Source organism: Staurois parvus, unplaced genomic scaffold (genome assembly GCF_062004578.1).
Source record: "Staurois parvus isolate SC_StPar_1 unplaced genomic scaffold, SC_StPar_1.0 ptg000232l, whole genome shotgun sequence".
NCBI classification, from domain to species: Eukaryota; Metazoa; Chordata; class Amphibia; order Anura; family Ranidae; genus Staurois; species Staurois parvus.
Window position 1 is genome coordinate 1,185,943 of NW_028318028.1, and position 19,570 is coordinate 1,205,512.

Genomic DNA, 19,570 nt, shown 5'->3' on the forward strand with positions numbered 1-19,570 from the left:
TGTGCTACTCTACATTGTGAAATTTAAAACACATCTTGATCAGCACACAGCCTTAATATATAACAAAATCCTTTATTGTAATCAGTTTAAAAACAGAGCAAAGTGATTGAATTGGTATGCTATGTGTCTGCTCCTATCCATGTATGTGACACATTATATTCTTTCGTAAAATCTTTGGTAAAAGAAAAACAACGCAAGGCAGGTGTATATATATTATATATATTATATATATATATATATATATATATATATATATATATAAAAATCTAATCACCTGTGAAATACATGCCTCCCTTAGTTTTTAAATGGATTACAATAAAGGGTTTTGTAATATAATCTGGCTGTGCTGATCAACTTGTGGTTTCATAAATGTGAGTCAGAAAGAACTAAGGCTAGTTGCCTATTTACAGATCATTGACCTACTTATTCCTCCCATGACAAGTCTACTTTAATTAAGGTTGCTTTCCGATTGGTTCCTATGGGTTGCTACACCTTATTGCTTGTTGTACCATATTATTAGTAGATTATATGCTTGCAAATGAGACAGAAATGAAACACAGCTGAGTTATTGTTTATTTCCTTTAATTTAGGACTCAAATACACAGGATAAGAGAAAAAAAAAAAAAAAAAAAAAAAAGGATAAATATCCTACAAAAGAAAGCAGGCCAATTCTAATTCAGTTGCTGAGGGGGAAAAAAAAAAGCCCAGCAGTCTCTTTTAGCCAGAAGGATGGGGGTGCACGATGGGGCTTGCAGAACCTCAAAAGCTAGAGAGTGCAGCCTGACAAAGATGCTTGTTCTAGTCCAAAAAGCACCAACAAGAGGTCCACCCTCTGCAGTGTTCCAGATGTCTGATCAAAGGTGGCCAGTCAGAATATATCCACCACAAACCATATCGGCCCATGTAGAGAAGTGCAAAAGATATTGAAGATTTGAGTAATCGGCTACACCTGCAGGCTGAAGAGATGTTGCTCCTTAATGTTGATTACACCATGTTTAGCAGTCTTGTGGCAGCAAAGTTTTGACAACAGGTGGTCTGAAGGGTAGCAGAGGCAGATCATAAAACTCCCTGGGTAGGAGGTGTTTTACCCATAATCTTTTTGGAACATTCCAACAGGGCATTGTGTATGTCCTTAGCACAGGTGATCTGGGACTTGATCATGCTCAGATACTGGGTGTATGGCAGGCTCTCCGTCTGGACGGCATCTGGTTTGGTGGCAGTAGGCACAAGAGTGGGGGAGTGCTTGGCGCTGTCATAGCTTTGAGAGAGACATTCATAGGCAAGGCGCTGTGGGAAAGGACAAATAAGACCACATTATGGCATCCCCTCCACAAATACACCAAATTCTTCCCATCATGCAGCCACAAGTAAGAGATCCTTCTAAAAATAAGGGATGGCACTGAGAACCTTTGCTTTAGAAAATGCTGCCTTACTCTTATGCAGCTCTTTGGTTTCAATATTTTCCTAATCATTTATCAAAGTAGGCACATCAAGAACGTTTGAAAAAGTTGAAGGTCTTATCCGCATACTTGTTCTTAATCAGCACGACAGGCAATTAGCATTTTCGGAAGCAGAGCTCAGCAAAGGCAGCCTTTGTATGGACTGCACCTGACCATTATGCAATCATACATTATACAGGCATGATGTGAAATCCCATCTCACTAATGTGTACAGGGGGAGATTTATTAAAACTGGGGAATGCAAAAATCTGGTGCAGCTATGTATGGTAGCCAGTCAGCTTCTAACTTCAGCTTGTTCAATTAATAAGGCCTCATACACTCAGGACATTTCAAAACACTCCTCTTTGCAGCAGCAGTCTGGCAGAAAAAATGGCTGAAGCTTGTCAAAGGGTCAAGCACTTGGGATTAAATTCATTTCACAGGCCAGAATAATTTATTCTGGCCACTGAAAGGAATTAACGCTCAAGTGCTAAACACACCTAGCACTAACACACATTTACACGTGTCAAGCATTTTTTTTTTTCTGCCATGACACTGCTGCTCCTGGACACACTGGTCCTGGGGTTGTTTTTTTTTTGTTCCCCCCAACCCCCCGCTTGTAAAAGCCACTGCCACTAAAAGCTTCTAAAAGTCTATGTGTGCATGGGCACATAGCAGGAATGTTCAATTCATATCGCCCGACACCCAGGACACATACTCCTGGACACCGGCAAGGTAGTAATTTTTTTTTCTTTTTTTTCCTTTAGCCCTGCTATGAGCAAGCAGCGGAGCTCACCTGTAAAGTGAAAGCATTCAGGAAGCAGAGCTACCATCCAACTGCTTCCACAAAGCCCACTATGGTGCCAACCTCTGCCCCCCTGCCCACTATATCTTCTGGACTCCGCTTGTCCATCTTGCTTCAGTATAGGGAAGAGGGGACACATCCACTCCCCTCCCCTTTTTGTCCTAATCCAGAAGTGATGTGACGTCACTTCCAGGTCCCCGTTGACAGATTCCTGGCGATCAAGGCCAGGAAAGAATGGAATGCAACGCGCACTGCATTACATGCAGTGGAGTCCAGGGGAGACATATTTTAGACCCTAGATGTCTCAAAAAAGAGAAACAGTCACCAAAAATCATCACATAGGGGGCTTTTTGTCTCCTATGTGATTAAAAAAATACATATTTTTTAAAAATTAAAGTTACACCCAAGCATATAACCCCCCCCCCATTTTTCAAGGTTCGCTATATATGTATGCATGTACAAATGTAAAAGCACATGCCGGGGCGCCTACGCATGAAAATGATGATTGCAATATGCGTTACACATCGCCAAGCACATCAGAATGAGAGCAATAATTGTAGCACCAGACTTCCTCCGTAACCCTAAACTGATGACCTATAAGGGGCTTTCAAAGCGTCACCTATAGAAAACTATAGGGTTACTAAAGTTTGTTGCCATTTCACGAGCGCACACACAAATTTAAGCTTTGTCATTTTGGATATCCATTTGCTCGATGAAACATCGTCTTTTCTATTTTACAAAAAATTTGGATAATTTATTGCTTTTTGTGCCCTAAAATTTTCGTGATATCGTGACATAAAAAACTGGAACTACCGCTATTTTATTCTCTAGGGTCTCTGATTTCAGAAAATATATCATGTTTTGGAGTTTTGCGTAATCTTCAGGCCTTAAATGATTTTTTTTTTCTTTAAATGTATGCAAAAAATGCAAAAACAGCTCTGGCAGCAAAAGGGATAAAAGAAAAGATCAACACTCCCCTTTGCTGATGAACACCCAGTCGGTGCTCATTGCACTGCTAGGTCTTGCCCCTCCCTGCTAGTCCCTGGCTGCAGTGCTGGAGACAGGCAGGGAGGGGAGGAGGAGATAAACCATGTTAAAAATATTAAAATGTTTAAGTCGCCATAAAGCCCCTTTTGTTTTTAAAAGCCCCAGACATTACTTAAAGCAAATTTAAATACAGTTAGGGTTAAAAAAAATATATTTTTTATTATCAGGACAAGTAAATTGTCATGAGGGACAAGTAGACTGAGACACCGGTTTAGTCCCTGGACAAGTATTTTTTTTTTTCAAAAATTTGCACACCCCTGACATAGAATAACACGGAGGGCCATGTGGAAGCAGTAAAACAACAATAGAACAAAAAAACACCTGACGCCCCTAAAAGTGGCTGCAAAAACACCCCATGAGCATGAGGCCTAAAACCTGGAAGCTGACTAGTTTCTTTGCAGAGCTGCACCAGATTTTGCACTCTCCAGTTTTAGTAAATCAACCCCACAGTCATCATATATGTTTTAGTGTATGTTGCAAACAATTCAGTGTTCTGAATAACCATATGCGTTGTAGGCCCATATAAACTAGACCATAGGATGTTGCAGTTGTATATATTCAGCTCAGGTGAAAACCTGGCACACTGCAAATAGACTTGACATATTTGGTGTTCAGCAAATTGCTATAGATGAACATCCAGAGCAGCACATATTATTACAGAAAGAGCTCTGAGGATTGGGGGCTGTTTGGAATACTTATAAAAACTATTCAGAAAGTTTAGGCAGGCTGTTGTGTCCCGTCAAATGAAAAATGTGAATGAGGCGTTAGGCCTAGAAAACACTTGAACATTTTGGAAAAGGTCAGAAATACCTACCAAGTGCTGCAAAGTGAACAAGCTATATTATATATAATTCCTATAACTTCCTATATATGGAAATATGTTTTCAGGTTTAGATCTAAAGTGGTTGTAAACCTCAGATGTGAAATACGAACAAAGTATATATATCTATAGTGTGTGCTTGTCTCAATCCAGAGTGCTGTCATTTCTATCTGTCTCATTCCTCTACCTCTCCCTATCAGCATGAGACATGTTTGGTGAGCTTTCCTGACACCAAGTCACACATCACAGGTTCCAGAAGACTGTGGGACCAATCACAAAGCACAGCGCTGCTCACGCATGCGCAGTAGGGAAGCGGCTATGAAGCCGGAAGGCTTCACTGCCAGTTTCCCTTAGTTAAGATGCTGGCGCCTGCACCCAAACCAGATTAAGGAAATCAGCTCAGGTGCGGACAACGCCGATCAACTGGCCATGTAAGTGTCCTTATAGTAGAATTCAGCAGCTACAGTATTTGTAGCTGCTGACTTTTAGTTTTTGGGGGTGTTTTTGAGACTGGAACTCTGCCTTAAGGGTTATATTGAGGTTTAGGGTTTACGCTTTTTTTGGGGTGTGGTAAGTATACTAAAAGGTGTGGGATCAGTGTGATGAAATTTATGGTGATTGAACTAGTCAAGTTGATTTTCAGAAGCTTAAAAAATAGACATTTGGGAAGGGGCAGGGGAGATATATAACAAAGGGAAACAATAAAATTATCAATGCAATAACACAAGTTCTATGTGTTGTTGCACTAGCCACATCAAATCTCTTGAAAAAGAAAAAAAATCAATGTTATTATTATACAGTATTTATATAGCGCCAAAAGTTTACTCAGCGCTGTACATTACAATGGGAGACAGTACACGAGACAGTACAGTAACAATACAACGCGATACACGAGGGGTTCAAGGGCCCTGCTCCTTGGAGCTTACAATCTAGGAGGGAGGGGAGAGTGGTAAAGGAGGAAATAGCTGTGGGGGATTGAGTGATGGGAAGAGTGGAGGAGATCAGCAATTAGGTGAGGGCTGGGTAGTCTTCTCTGAAGAGATGGGTTTTCAGGGTGCGCCTAAAAGATGAGGAGGGAAGGTGGACAGTCTGACGGGCTGGGGTAGTGAGTTCCAGAGGATGGGCCAAGCCCTGGAAACAGGCATGGGATGAGGAGACCAGGGAACTGGAGAGTAGGAGGTCTTGTGAGGAGCGGAGAGTGCGTTTTGGGTGGTAGATGGATATCAGGTTGGTGATGTAGTTTGGGGCAGTGTTATGGATAGCTTTGAACGTCAATGTTAATATTTTGAATTTTATGCGTTGGGCAATTGGAAGCCAGTGGAGGGATTGGCAGAGAGGGGAGGCAGATATGGAGCGGTTGGTGAGGTGGATGAGTCTGGCCGCAGAATTCAGGATAGACTGAAGCGGGGATAGCCTGTGTTGGGGTAGGCCGGCGAGGAGGGAGTTGCAGTAGTCAAGTCGTGATATGATAAAGGGAGTGAATGAGTTGCTTTGTAGTTTCAAGAGTTAGGAACGTGCGTATTTTGGAGATGTTGCGGAGGTGGAGTCTGCATGAATTTGTCAATGATTGGGGCTGGAAAGACAGATTAGAGTCTAGAATGATACCTAGTACTTTGGCTTGCGGGGTGGGGCTGATGGTGCCGTTAAATATGTGACAGTTTCTTTTAATGTCTGATAGTGTGCACCAAGCTCATCAAGCACTTGCACCAATGTTCTAAGTTAAAAATGGTTTTAAAATGTACACCATTACCACAGTGGTATCAATACTGTAATGTGGCAAGAAGCAGCACTGCAGGAGGGAAGAGCTGGACATGTATAGATGGACAGCACACCACTATAATGCAACTCAAATTATCCTGCAACCCGTATATGGTAAATAAATGCTACTAAATAAGCGTGTATATATAGAAATTGGCACATTTTTCTCTGTGTACTTTGTTAATCCCCCTGGTGTGTATATTCAAATCTGCAAAATGGAAGCGGTCAGGTAGCCGAAGCCTCTCATGAAATATGCCACTTTGTGACTCCTGGCTAACTTACCAACTCTGGAACACCAACGTCATACACAGAGTGAAGCTGAACAGACTTGGCTTTACTTTCCTAGAACTAGCAGCCAAGACAACAAATATTTTACACCATTTCTTTCTTTAAAGAACAGTCCAACCAGGATTCAGCCTAAATCATGCTGAACGGCCCAATCCTTGTCTGCATTGCAAACTTCTGAGTGCGTTTGTGTTCTCTTCAGCAACCCCCACACTCTCCCCCCATCCCAATGAGCTGCAAGGAATGTCAAGAATGTCCCACATATCCGGCTCAGCCTTGCACAGAACATTAACTCCAGCTGTATGAAGATTTACTGGGAGACAGAAAAGTGATGTGATAAACATGTAGAAACATCAATGCCTCCTAGTCCATACATCTCCATTCCAAACATTCCCTGCCACTGGCCAATGTCCCTGGAACACATTCAGGCAGACCTGACTATTGAGTGTAAGAAGCATGCTTGAGGAACACATCAGCAGACTGATTCAGCAATGACCATAATTATTACTTTATGTACACCTCTCTCTGGCTTTCCTTTGAACTGCACAGAATTAAAAATAAATAAATAATGCTTTTCAGAACTGACCGAAGACCACTTTATGTGCAGATGGCCCCAGGTTATCACCTGACTTGCGTAAACCTAATTTTACAGGGATGTGGACTGGGAAATACATACACATATGTCCTGTATTAACAAAGGCTTTGCTGTACAATCCAATTTTTTTGAAGGGCTGTTGTGGTTACCTTTGGCCCAACTTGTTTCTAGACTGTACTGCATTGTTCTGCAGTTCTGAAGACACACAGACAGGTGAGGGTAATCACCATTACTCTACCAACTATTCTAAAATTAGTAAAAGCCCTGGTTTTTTTTGGAGGGGGGGGGATTTAAAGTGCATCTAAAGTGTTTTTTTTTTGTTTGTTTCTTTAAATAATAAACATGTCATACTTACCTGTTCTGCACAATTGTTTTGCACAGAGCAGCCCCAAACATCCTTTTCAGGGGATCATCAGCCGAAGGAGGAATAGGCCAGGGAAGTGCTAAACACTCCTCTAAATATTACTTTATCTACTATTATATTATTATTATAATTATACAGTATTTATAAAGCGCCAATAGTTCGCTAAGCGCTGTACATTACAAAGGGGGACAGAACAATACCAATACAATGCGATACACGAGGGGATCGAGGGCCCTGCTCTTTCGAGCTTACAATCTAGGAGGGAGGGGATGGTGGCACAGTAGGCGAAAGCTGTGGGGGATGGAGTGGTAGGAAGAGTGGAGGAGGTTGGCACGTTAGCAGGGGGTGGGGTAGGCTTCCCTGAAGAGGTGGGTTTTCAGGGTGCACCTAAAGGAGAGGAGAGTAGGTGATAAACTGATGGGTTGGGGCAGGGAGTTCCAGAGGATGGGTGACACCCTGGAGAAGTCCTGGAGGCGGGCATGGGAGGAGGAGACCAGGGAACTAGAGAGAAGGAGGTCTTGTGAGGAGCGGAGTGTGTGTGTTGGGTGGTACTTGGATATTAGGTCGGTGATGTAGTTTGGGGCAGTATGATGGACAGCTCTGTACGTCAGTGTTAGGATTTTGAATTTGATCCGTTGCGCAATCGGAAGCCAGTGGAGGGATTGGCAGAGGGGGGTGGCGGAAACAGAGCGGTTGGAAAGGTGAATGAGTCTGGCTGCCGTATTCAGGATCGACTGAAGCGGGGATAGCCAGCGGCGAGGCAGGCCAGTAAGGAGCGAGTTGCAGTAATCGAGTCCTGATATGATGAGGGAGTGGATGAGCTGTTTAGTGGTTTCTGCAATGTTAGAGGTTTGTATTTTTAAAACAATACTAAAAAAAAAAAAAAAAAGGTTCACTTTTTTTTTTATTCTAAACAAACATGTCATACTTACCTGCTCTGTGCAATGATTTTGCACAGAGCAGCCCCAAAACTACTTTTCTGGGGTCCCACACTGGCACTCCTGGCTTCTCATCCCTTCCAAGTTCCCCCATGGAAAGCGGCTTGCTACGGGAACACTTGTGCAGGCTTGCTCCTGAGCCAGACTAACACAGTGAAGCCCGGCCCCGCCCTCACAGGATTTGATTGACAGCAGAAGGATCTCTCATTCCAGCCTCCATGTCCAGCGAAGAGAGAGACAGATGCTAGCACTCTGTTCAGGCACAGAGCTGGATTAAGATTAGGGTCAGGTAAGTATTTGGGGGGGGGGTTGGTCACAAAAGGTGTTTTGACAATGCATAAAAAAAAAAAAAAAAAAAAAAAAAGCCTTCTGCCTTTACAACCACTATAATTTCTTATAAAAATTAATATATCTTCTGTGAAGTAAATCCTGGAATGGTGCTTAGAAGAAGCTTCTGGAAATGTTGGATGTGTGTTTGAATATACTAGAACAATAACAGTGTGCAATTATTGCCAATTTACTACAGATCTCCCAATACATGTGTACTTTAAACTGATCTCATTTTCATGTGTGTCTAAAAAAAAAAAAAAAAAAGAGAAAAAAAAAAGTGAAATATAGTTGAAATTTTATATCCTCTTTTTGCTAGTCAATGCTGTGCTTCACACTAAGTCCAAACTGGATCTCATTTGCTAAAGCACGGTGTATCATAAAAAACAGTTTCACATAAAACCCTGCTTTCCCCATCTTTTTATATTTCAATATTTTTATTGAGAAACAAGCATATAAATGCATAAAACGAGATGGCAAACAAAAAGTCCACCTACATGGTGGAACGAGATATAGAATCAGAACACTGAGGCATGCAAAAAGATTATCGAAAGGTGGCTTTACAAATACACACAGAGAGTGCCATAACCAAGACGTACAGGTTTCATAAATCAAACAGAAATTGAACCAAAGGAATGAACCAAAAGTGACAGAAATAATTCAGCGAATAAAGTAGAAAAAGAGAGAAGAAAGAGAAAAGAAGAAGGAAATTACTCCTAAGGGGTGTACAATCTAAGGTGTACTATCAGTGAAGCAAGCCATCATTAGGCTAAAAAAAACAAAACAAACCCATCAGAGAGATAGCAAAAACATGAGGCGTGGCCAAAACAACTGTTTGGAACATTCTTAAAAAGAAGGAAAGCACCAGTGAGCTCAGCAACACCAAAAGACCCGGAAGACCACGGAAAACAACTGTGGTGGATGACCGAAGAATTCTTTCCCTGGTGAAGAAAACACCCTTCACAACAGTTGGCCAGATCAAGAACACTCTCCAGGAGGTAGGTGTATGTGTGTCAAAGTCAACAATCAAGACAAGACTTCACCAGAGTGAATACAGAGGGTTCACCACAAGATGGAAACCATTGGTGAGCCTCAAAAACAGGAAGGCCAGATTAGAGTTTGCCAAACGACATCTAAAAAAGCCTTCACAGTTCTGGAACAACAACCTATGGACAGATGAGACCAAGATCAACTTGTACCAGAGTGATGGGAAGAGAAGAGTATGGAGAAGGAAAGGAACTGCTCATGATCCTAAGCATACCACCTCATCAGTGAAGCATGGTGGTGGTAGTGTCATGGCGTGGGCATGTATGGCTGCCAATGGAACTGGTTCTCTTGTATTTATTGATGTGACTGCTGACAAAAGCAGCAGGATGAATTCTGAAGTGTTTCAGGCAATATTATCTGCTCATATTCAGCCAAATGCTTCAGAACGCATTGGACGCTGCTTCACAGTGCAGATGGACAATGACCCAAAGCATACTGCAAAAGCAACCAAAGAGTTTAAGGGAAAGAAGTGGAATGTTATGCAATGGCCAAGTCAATCACCTCACCTGAATCCGAATGAGCATGCATTTCACTTGCTGAAGACAAAACTGAAGGGAAAATGCCCCAAGAACAAGCAGGAACTGAAGACAGTTGCAGTAGAGGCCTGGCAGAGCATCACCAGGGATGAAACCCAGCGTCTGGTGATGTCTATGTGTTCCAGACTTCAGGCTGTAATTGACTGCAAAGGATTTGCAACCAAGTATTAAAAAGTGAAAGTTTTCTCGCTGCGGGGCACTTCTTTTCCATACCAGAAATCGGCCTTTGAACAGCTTTGTCAGCAGCGCCCGGGTGCCCCGGGCCTTATCTCCCTTCTTTATGCAGCCTTGAACAGACGCCCGTCGCATACTTCTCTTTCATATGTTGTTCAGTGGGAGCGTGACCTGGGGGTGGATGTGGATCCGGAGGACTGGAATAGAGCCTGGTCACTCATAGCTAAATGCTCATTCAATACCACCATGCTGGAGGCAGCCTATAAGGTATTGTTTCGTTGGTATTGGGTTCCGGCTCGTTTGGCCCAGGCTAATCCCGCTTGTAGTGATCGATGTTTCCGGGGTTGTGGCCATCGTGGCGATGTCTTGCATATCTGGTGGTCATGCCCGAGACTGGTCCGTTTTTGGTCTCGTGTATTTGGCCTCCTTTTCACGTTGTTTCATCTATCCATACGCCGGGATGCTCGGTATGCCTTGCTTCATTGCCCCATACCGGGTCTCTTTGCTCATCAGCAGAAGCTGGCGTCCTATTTGTTTCTGTCGGCCACCAGAACAATTGCTCAGGCCTGGAAGAGTCCGTTTGTCCCTTTTCAGGGGGTGCGGGATCGTATGACCAATATGATGCTTAATGAGCAGATGTCGAGCATATGCAACGACTCCCAATGTAAATTCTCGAAAATATGGGAACCATGGTTGCAATATGCCTTTCCCACGCTTCCTTTGGCTAGTATGGGGATGTACTGACGTTAGGCACTGGCGTTTGATGGTGGCGCTCCTGGATCTCTGCCCCCTCTTCTCTTTTTTTTCTTTTTCTCTCCTCTTATTTCTCTTCTCTTTCTTTCTTTCCATTTCTGTTAGTTTTTTTGGGTGATAGTTGACAGTTGCCTTTAATTGCAGTTAGAATTTCATTACCGTCATTGTAACCTATGTGCCATTGATAGCCCCTGCGTGGGCGTACCTTCTGCCTTGTTGAAGTTAGAGCACTGTTTTTCTTTTATTATTATGTTTTTTATCTTATCGGTGCAATTGATAGCCCCTGTGGGGGCATGTTTTGTCGCCTCTGTTTTATACTGCTTAAAACTAATAAAAATTATTGAAATACAAAAAGTGAAAGTTTGATTTAGGATTATTATTCTGTCCCATTATTTTTGGTCCCTTAACAAGTGGGAGGCACATATGCAAACTGTTGTAATTCCTACACCGTTCACCTGATTTGGATGTAAATACCCTCAAATTAAAGCTGACAATCTGCAGTTAAATCACATCTTGTTCATTTCAAATCGATTGTGGTGGTGTATAGAGCCAAAAATGTTAGAATTGTGTCGATGTCCCAACATTTATGGCCCTGACTGTATAGTCATGCTGTGTCTGTGCTATAATCCAGCAATTCTGAATGCTCAGAGAAAACAAAATTATCTGCATGCCTCTTTTTTCTGTATCTAAATAAGGGATAATCCACCATTTTTTTTTTTTAGGTTTAAGTCATAAAGTCCCTAAAACCAATGCCGTTTTCACCCATCTCACTGTATGCTAAAGGATTGCGCTCCCATTTAAAAAAAAAAAAAAAAAAAAACACACAACACCAGGTCCCTTGTAACAGAGACCCTCCCAGCGCTTCTAGACAGTCACAGTCAGCTGCACATGAACTGACAGAAAAATGTTTTTTCCCCTAGGGGGAACTTAGAAAGGCAGGAGCATTTGACATGTATCCAGAGCATACCCAGCTAAGTTGCATTTAAAGAGGTTCAATAAGCTCTCTTTGAATTTACCACCTCTGTATCTTTACATTAGGAAACCCATCTGAATTACGTTTGCATAAATTTGCAATGAACAGATCATTACATGTGCAACTACCTTTTAATCACTGTGAACATGTACACACTTGAAATGGGCAAAGGCAAGTTTTAAACTAGTTAAGCGTTACTTTTGACCATCGGACAGGACTGAAAGCTGGCCCTAGCAGTATCAAGTGATTTAAGGTTGAACTCCATGCAAAACAGCTAAAAGCGTGATTGACCACTCTTAATAGGGAGTCACACACTTTCTGGTAAGCCTTGCATGCAAATACAAGATACAAAGTGTAAATAAAAAAAAAAACTTGAAAAATAAAATGTAAATATTATATTAGTATATATTTTTAATATGAAGCATGGAAACCACAGTTTTACCTGCCAAAAGATTTGTATTTCACATCTGAAACATGCCTAGCTCTGCCACACAGCCCAGCCCTGTCTGGGAGGCCACAAGACTGATTTTTCTCTGCTGTAGTTAACATATTACTAAACTCAAATGCAAAAAGCAGTGGTAATTAATTCACAATAGACTGCACACAGATATCCAGGGGTGTGCTGACAGCCGCAACCGGGAAACCTGTACAAAGCAATGAAAGACTGACCATGGGAGCAGCTGTCCATTGGTGTTCGGAAGCAATTGCACAGGGAGAGATTACCTGTGGTTAGGGACTGATGATCATTCCAGGATGCAAAATGATCATTACATGAGCACTGTAGCACACCTGATGGGCTGCTTTTGGTTTCTCCCTCTCCTAGTTTGAGCCGCTTTGTACAGGGGATTGCAAGAGCTTGATATTCAGTCAAAATCAAGGTACTTACACTGACTGCATAAAAAAAAAAAAAAAAAAAGTTTTAGCCCTGGCTCACACTGGTGCAACTTGTCAGTTTCAAATCACATAACAAGTTGTCGGCAATGGAACAGGTCAAAATCGGTGCCAGTCAAACTTTGCCGTGCCGCACCGATTTGAAAAAAAAGGTTCCTGCACTATTTTTTGCAATTTCAGGTGCAACTTGCATACACATCTGTGCATGAACTCGCACTGATATGAGACTTTGAAATAGTGCAACTTCAAGTGGAGTTCCACAATTTCAAAGTCGGATTCAGTGTGATCCAGGGCTTTGACTGCTTTAAAAGGGTTACGCAAGTCTGAAAGAGACAGCATAAATGGAGCAGCATCCCACACACGTATGTGTTGTATGTGAAATACACGTATATTATGCAGATTCCTCAGAATTCACATTTCTATGGAAAGACTGGAGGGATTATAGAAAATAAAGCTTTCCAACTGATTAGCAGCTAGCAAGTCAGGAAGTGCCAAAATTAATCAGTTTCTTGTCTGGAATTAGTGATTGAAGGTAGGGTTGTGACCTAGCAGTGTGCCAGGTTCCTGGGTTGGTCAGCAATGAGGTCATTTTCATCGGAAGGCAGTGATCACTACTATAGCATACTGTTGACAGAAGAGGTGCTGAACACCAGTGGGTGGGGGATAGAAGCATTGGCAGGTGGCCAATCCAAGTCACTTGGATTATGTTTCCTATTACATATTGTAAACTATGGGCCGCAATGAACTCTGCAGCCTAAAAATATAATGTCTGTTCTTTGGGTAACTTGTTTCAAGCAACCTGTTTGGTTACAAGGACACGTGTTGATAAAAAACAGAAAATTGTACCGTAATTTTCCTTTCCTGGTGCCTATCCATGGCAGCATACCTGTGGTAAGCTCCACCTTCGACTCCTCCCTCAGGACCAGTGATAGATAGATAGATAGATAGATAGATAGACACACACACACACAGTTGTGTTCAAAATAATAGCAGTCAGACATCAGTAACCTGATCAATCACTGTTTTTGGCAGAAATGATATTTCTACATGGCAAATAATTTACTAGCAGGTGTAGTAGAGTACCGTATTTTTCGCCGTATAAGACGCACTTTTTCTTCCCCAAAACTGGGGGGGAAATGTCAGTGCGTCTTATAAGGCGAATATGGAGCGGCCGGTCCGGTATTTCCACCGCGGCCGTGTCAGAATACCGGGCCGGCCGCTGAGCTCTGCAGCGGGACCTTACCTGTTCCTCTATCCAGCGGCGTGCTGTCTTCCCGGCTTCTGTAGTGTGGGCACTGGGCATGACAGCTGGGTGCCAAGTGCGCATGCGCAAGAAGTGGTGCGCTTTGTGAATGGTAAGGCGGCACCAGGGACACATGACAGATCCCAGAAGCCGCCGGACCAATCACAAAGCGCAAGTTCTTCTCGCTCATGCGCACTGGGCACCCGGCTGTCATGCCGAGCGCCATTACAGAAGCCGGGAAGACAGTGCGCGGCTGGATCGAGGAACAGGTAAGATCGGGTACCTGTCAAATTCAGGTACCCGCTCCCCACCTCCCCAAAGGTCAGCAGTCATCTGTACTGTCCGCAGTCTCTGGTCATCCCTGTGCTGTCCGCAGTCTCTGGTCATCCCTGTGCTGTCCGCAGTCTCTGGTCATCCCTGTGCTGTCCGCAGTCTCTGGTCATCCCTGTGCTGTCCGCAGTGTCTGGTCATCCCTGTGCTGTCCGCAGTGTCTGGTCATCCCTGTGCTGTCCGCAGTGTCTGGTCATCCCTGTGCTGTCCGCAGTGTCTGGTCATCCCTGTGCTGTCCGCAGTGTCTGGTCATCTCCTGTACTGTGTCTGCAGTCCATTAGTTCAGAATTTTTTTTTCCTGTTTTCTGCCTCTAAAACCTAGGTGCGTCTTATGGTCAGGTGCGTCTTATACGGCGAAAAATACGGTAATAGAAATCCAACAGACCCAACAGTCATGACATGCATGCTGCTGATTCTGTGTAATTGAATCACTAATTGAAAGGGGCATGTTCAAAATAATAGCAGTGTGGAGTTCTATTAGTGAGGTCATTCATTCTTTGAAAAACAGGTGGCAATTATTGTCCTTATTTAAGGAAGGAAGGCAGCAAATGTTGTACATGCTGGTTACAGTGCATTTCTCTCTGAAATTCTGAGGAAAATGGGTCGTTACAGACATTGTTCAGAACAGCGTACCTTGATTAAAAAGTTGATTGGAGAGGGGAAAACATATAAAGACATGCAGAAAATGATAGACTGCTCAGCTAAAATGATCGCAAATGCTTTAAAATGGCAACCAAAACCTGAAAGACGTGGAAGAAAGCGAAAAGCTACCATTCGAATGGATAGAAGAATAGCCAAAATGGCAAGGACTCAGCCAACAATCAGCTCCAGGAAGATCAAAGAAGGTCTAAAGTTACCTGTGAGTACTGTTACAATTAGAAGACGCCTATGTGAAGCCAAGCTATCTGCAAGAAGCCCCCACAAAGTCCCACTGTTGAAAAAAAAGACGTGCTGAAGAGGTTACAATTTGCCAAAGAGCACATTGACTGGCCTAAAGAGAAATGGCGCAACATTTTGTGGACTGATGAAAGTAAGATTGTCTCCAGCCACTAGACCCAAAAAGAACAGTTTGTCAGATGACCCCCAAACACTGAATTCAAGTCACAGTAGACTGTGAAGACAATGAAGCATGGTTGCGCAAGCATCATGATATGGGGATGTTTTTCATACTACGGTGTTGGGCCTATTTATCGCATACCAGGGATCATGGATCAGTTTGAATACATCAGAATACTTGAAGAGGTCATGCTGCCTTATGCTGAAGAGGAAATGCCCTTGAAATGGGTGTTCCAACAAGACAACGACCCCAAACACACCAGTAAACGTGCAACATCTTGGTTCCAGACCAACAAGATTTACGTTATGGAGTGGCCAGCCCAATCCCCGGATCTTAATCCAATAGAAAACTTGTGGGGCGACATAAAAAAATGCAGTTTCTGAGGCAAAACCAAGAAATAGAGAAGAACTGTGGAATGTAGTCCAATCAACCTGGGCTGGAATACCTGTTCACAGGTGCCAGAAGTTGGTTGACTCCATGCAACACAGATGTACAGCAGTTCTCAGAAACAGTGCTTATACAACTAAATATTAAGTAATTCAAAGGAAAGCAAAATCTTCAAACATTTTTCAGTTTATATAGTGAATGTTTGAGTTTGTAAAGAAGAATACAAACACTGCTATTTTTTTTGAACAGTCTAATATTCACTTTTCTTCAAATTTTTTTTAGAGGAACAACACAAATTTGATATATTTTTCTTCATGTTTTGATTTGGAATAGAATGTGTAGTGTTCCAAATGCATTTGTGTGTATGGAAATAAAAGCTATAAGAAGGATTTTGAGCTTTATTTTTTTTCAACACACTGCTATTATTTTGAACACAGATGTATGTATGTATGTATGTATGTATGTATGTATGTATGTATATATATATATATATATATATATATAGATAGATAAGCACCAGGAAAGGAAAATTATGGTAAGTATGGTACAATTTTCTGTTTTCTTGGTGCCTCCGTGGCAACATACCTGTGATAAATAACTAGCTGAAAAGGGTGGGATCATGCTTAGAAAAAAGTTTTATTCGAAAGATAGGAAGATTATCATTTTGTGCAGGCAATGGCTGCCCCGATAGCTTGTCTTCCGAACTCTACAGATGAGAGAGCCCCTGGGTCCACTCTGGGTGGGTGAATGCATAGGCCAGGTTGCATGCCCATACACTCGAGAGGGCATCTATTGCTACTGCCTGGGGGTGAGGCAGGCATGAAATGAACCTCGGCACCTTGGAGTTGTCTACCGTGGCAAAGAGATCCAGATCAGGAAGACAGCATAGATTCATGATCCAATCAAATATTTTGGGATGCAGAGACCATTCGTTAGCGTGAACAAACTTTCGGGACAAAAGGTCCATCTTTGTATTTAGGAGGCCTGGCAAATTGACTGTGGTTAGGTCCATTAACTTTCTTTCTGCCCAAAGGATGATGGGTTCCACTTCTCTCAATAAGGACCTGCTGTGGGTTCCCCCCTGAAAGATGTATGAAACTGCCACCCTGTTCAGATAAGGACTGGCTTGCGTTTGATTAGAAACGCCAGGGCTATCAGAGCAAGAAAAGCTGCTCTAATTTCCAGAATATCGGAGATGATTCTTGTTGCGTGAAAAGCCCATCTTCCTCGAACTGACACCTGGTCACAGTGTGCCCCCCAGCCAATCACACTGGTGTCTGTGGTAACCACAGTTCAGGAGATATATCCCAATAGACGCAATCTTGTAAGCATTTCTCTCTTCGTCCACCACCGTAGTCCCCTGTGCATTAGACTTGTCAAACGTATGGGCTGGGATAGGTACAGATTGTTTCATTGTCTTACAAATCTAATTGAAAAGTGCCTCAGGTGCCAATGGGCCCAAGGAACCATTGGGATACATGCTGACATCACCCCTATCAGACTCAGTTCGAGGATGTCAGATGGGACTGTGTCCTTACTTTCTTCATCTTCTGAATGATGGCTGTCATTTTCTGAGGGGGAAGGGACACTAACCCCTTGGAAGTGTCCAACAGGGTGCCTAGATAAATAATTTGCTGTTTTGGGATAAGTTGACTTTTTGTTTCATTTATCACCCATCCGAATTCTGACAGTGTGGAAATCTGAAGTTCCCTGTGTTCTGTTAGTTGGGCTGGATTCTTCACTAGTAGTAGGACATCGTCCAGGTAGTGATATGCTCTGAGCCCAATCTCCCGTAGTGGGGTTAGGACTGCAATCAGCACTTTTGTAAAGACTCTGGGAGAAGTACATACAGTGAAGGAAATAAGTATTTGATCCCCTGCTGATTTTGAATGTTTGCCCACTCACAAAGAAATGACCAGTCTAAAAATCGAATGGTAGGTGTATTGTAACACTGGGAGACAGAATAGCAACATTAAATTCAAAGGAAATGCATGTCTAACAAATTATGCATGGATTTGCATGTTCATGAGGGAAAGAAGTATTTGATCCCCTTCACAAAACATGACTTAGTGCTTGGTGGCAAATCCCTTGTTGGCAATTACAGAGATTAGACGTTTCCTGTAGTTGGCCACCAGGTTTGCACACATCTCAGGAGGGATTTTGGCCCACTCCTCTTGGCAGATCCTCTCCAAGTCATTAAGGTTTGGTGGCTGACTTTGGTAACTCGAACTTTCAGCTCCCTCCACAGATTTTCAATCAGATTAAGGGCTTGAGACTGGCTGGACCACTCCAGGACCTTAATGTGCTTCTTCTTGAGCCACTCCTTTGTTGCCTTGGCTGTATGTTTTGGGTCATTGTCATGCTGGAACACCCATCCATGACCCATTTCAATGCCCTGGCTGAGGGAAGAAGGTTCTCACCCAAGATTTGACAGTACATTGCCCCGTCCATCGTCTCTTTGATGTTGTGCAGTTGTCCTGTCCCCTTAGCAGAAACACCCAAAAAGCACAATGTTTCCACCATCTGACCACAACACTTTCAACTAGTCCTCCTCTGCATCATTCAGATGTTCAGTGGCAAATTTCAGACGGGCCTGGACATGTGCTTTCTTGAGCAGGAGGACCTTGCTGGCACTGCAGGATTTCAATTCTTTGTTGGCGTAGTGTTACCAATTGTTTTTTTGGTGACTGTGGTCCCAGCTGCCTGGAGATCATTGAAAAGATCCTCACGTGTAGTTCTGGGATGATTCCTCACTGTTCTGATGATCATTGAAATTCCATGAGGTGAGACCTTGCATGGTGCACCAGACCTAGGTAGACTGACAGTTGTTTTGGGTTTCTTCCATTTGCGAAGGACTGCACCAACTGTTGTCACCTTCTCACCAAGCTGCTTGGCGATAGTTTAGTAGCCCAGTCCAACCTTGTGTAGGTCTACAATCTTGTTCCTGACATCCTTGGACAGCTTTTTGGTCTTTGCCAGGGTGGAGTTTGATTGCTCCTGTGGACGGGTGTCTTTTATACTGGTAACAAAATTAGATTAGCAGCTCTCCCTTTAAGAGACTGCTTCTAATCTCAGCTTGTTACCTGTATGAAAGACACCTGATAGCCAGAAATCCTGCTGAATGATAGGGGATCAGATATTTATTTCCCTCATGAACATGCAAATCAGTGCATAATTTGTTAGACATGCATTTCTTTTGAATTTATTGTTGCTATTCTGTCTCTCAGTGTTAGAATACACCTATCATTCAATTTTTAGACTGATAATTTCTTTGTAAGTGGGCAAACATTCAAAATCATCAGGGGATCAAATACTTATTTCCTTCACTGTAGACCAAAGGGCAAATTCCGGAATTGTAGATGAATCTGGCTAACTGCAAACCTCAGATATTTGGGTGGGAGTATGGGTATATACAAGTACACGTCTTGAAGGTCCACTGACAGCATTCAGTCTCCGGGTTGAACGGCATGGATAATAGCCTGCAGCGATTCCATCTTGAAGCTCTCCAAGACTATGTAATGGTTTAATTTCTTGAGGTCTATTATGGGTTTCCAACTGCCATTCCTTTTGGGTACCAGAAATAGGTTGGAGTAAAAATCTGAAAACCTCTCTGATGGAGGAACAGGTATTACCGCCTGCTGTGCCTGTAGGGAATGCAGAAACTGCAGAAGTACCTCTCTCTTCTGAGGAGACCCTGGTATTCTTGTGGGGGTGAAGAAGTCATGAGGTGGCCGGCCTGAGAAAGCCCCCAAGTGGCTGAACTGGACTGTCGAGACCCCAGGGATCCTGGCATCTTTGCAT

The 19,570-nt window shown here is 42.9% G+C and overlaps 1 protein-coding gene and 1 pseudogene across 1 annotated transcript in view; both read right to left on the reverse strand.

Annotated features, from left to right (window-relative positions):
- Positions 1–555: 555 nt before the first annotated feature.
- Positions 556–19,570, reverse strand: part of MED29 (mediator complex subunit 29) — a 59,918-nt gene continuing 40,903 nt past the window's right edge. Inside the window, exon 4 of the mRNA XM_089679801.1 lies at positions 556–1,287. Within this exon, the coding sequence (XP_089535927.1) occupies positions 1,057–1,287 (231 nt within the window). The 3' untranslated portion in view covers positions 556–1,056. The remainder of the gene's footprint in view (positions 1,288–19,570) is intronic.
- LOC149460229 (uncharacterized) lies at positions 16,476–19,562 on the reverse strand (annotated as a pseudogene).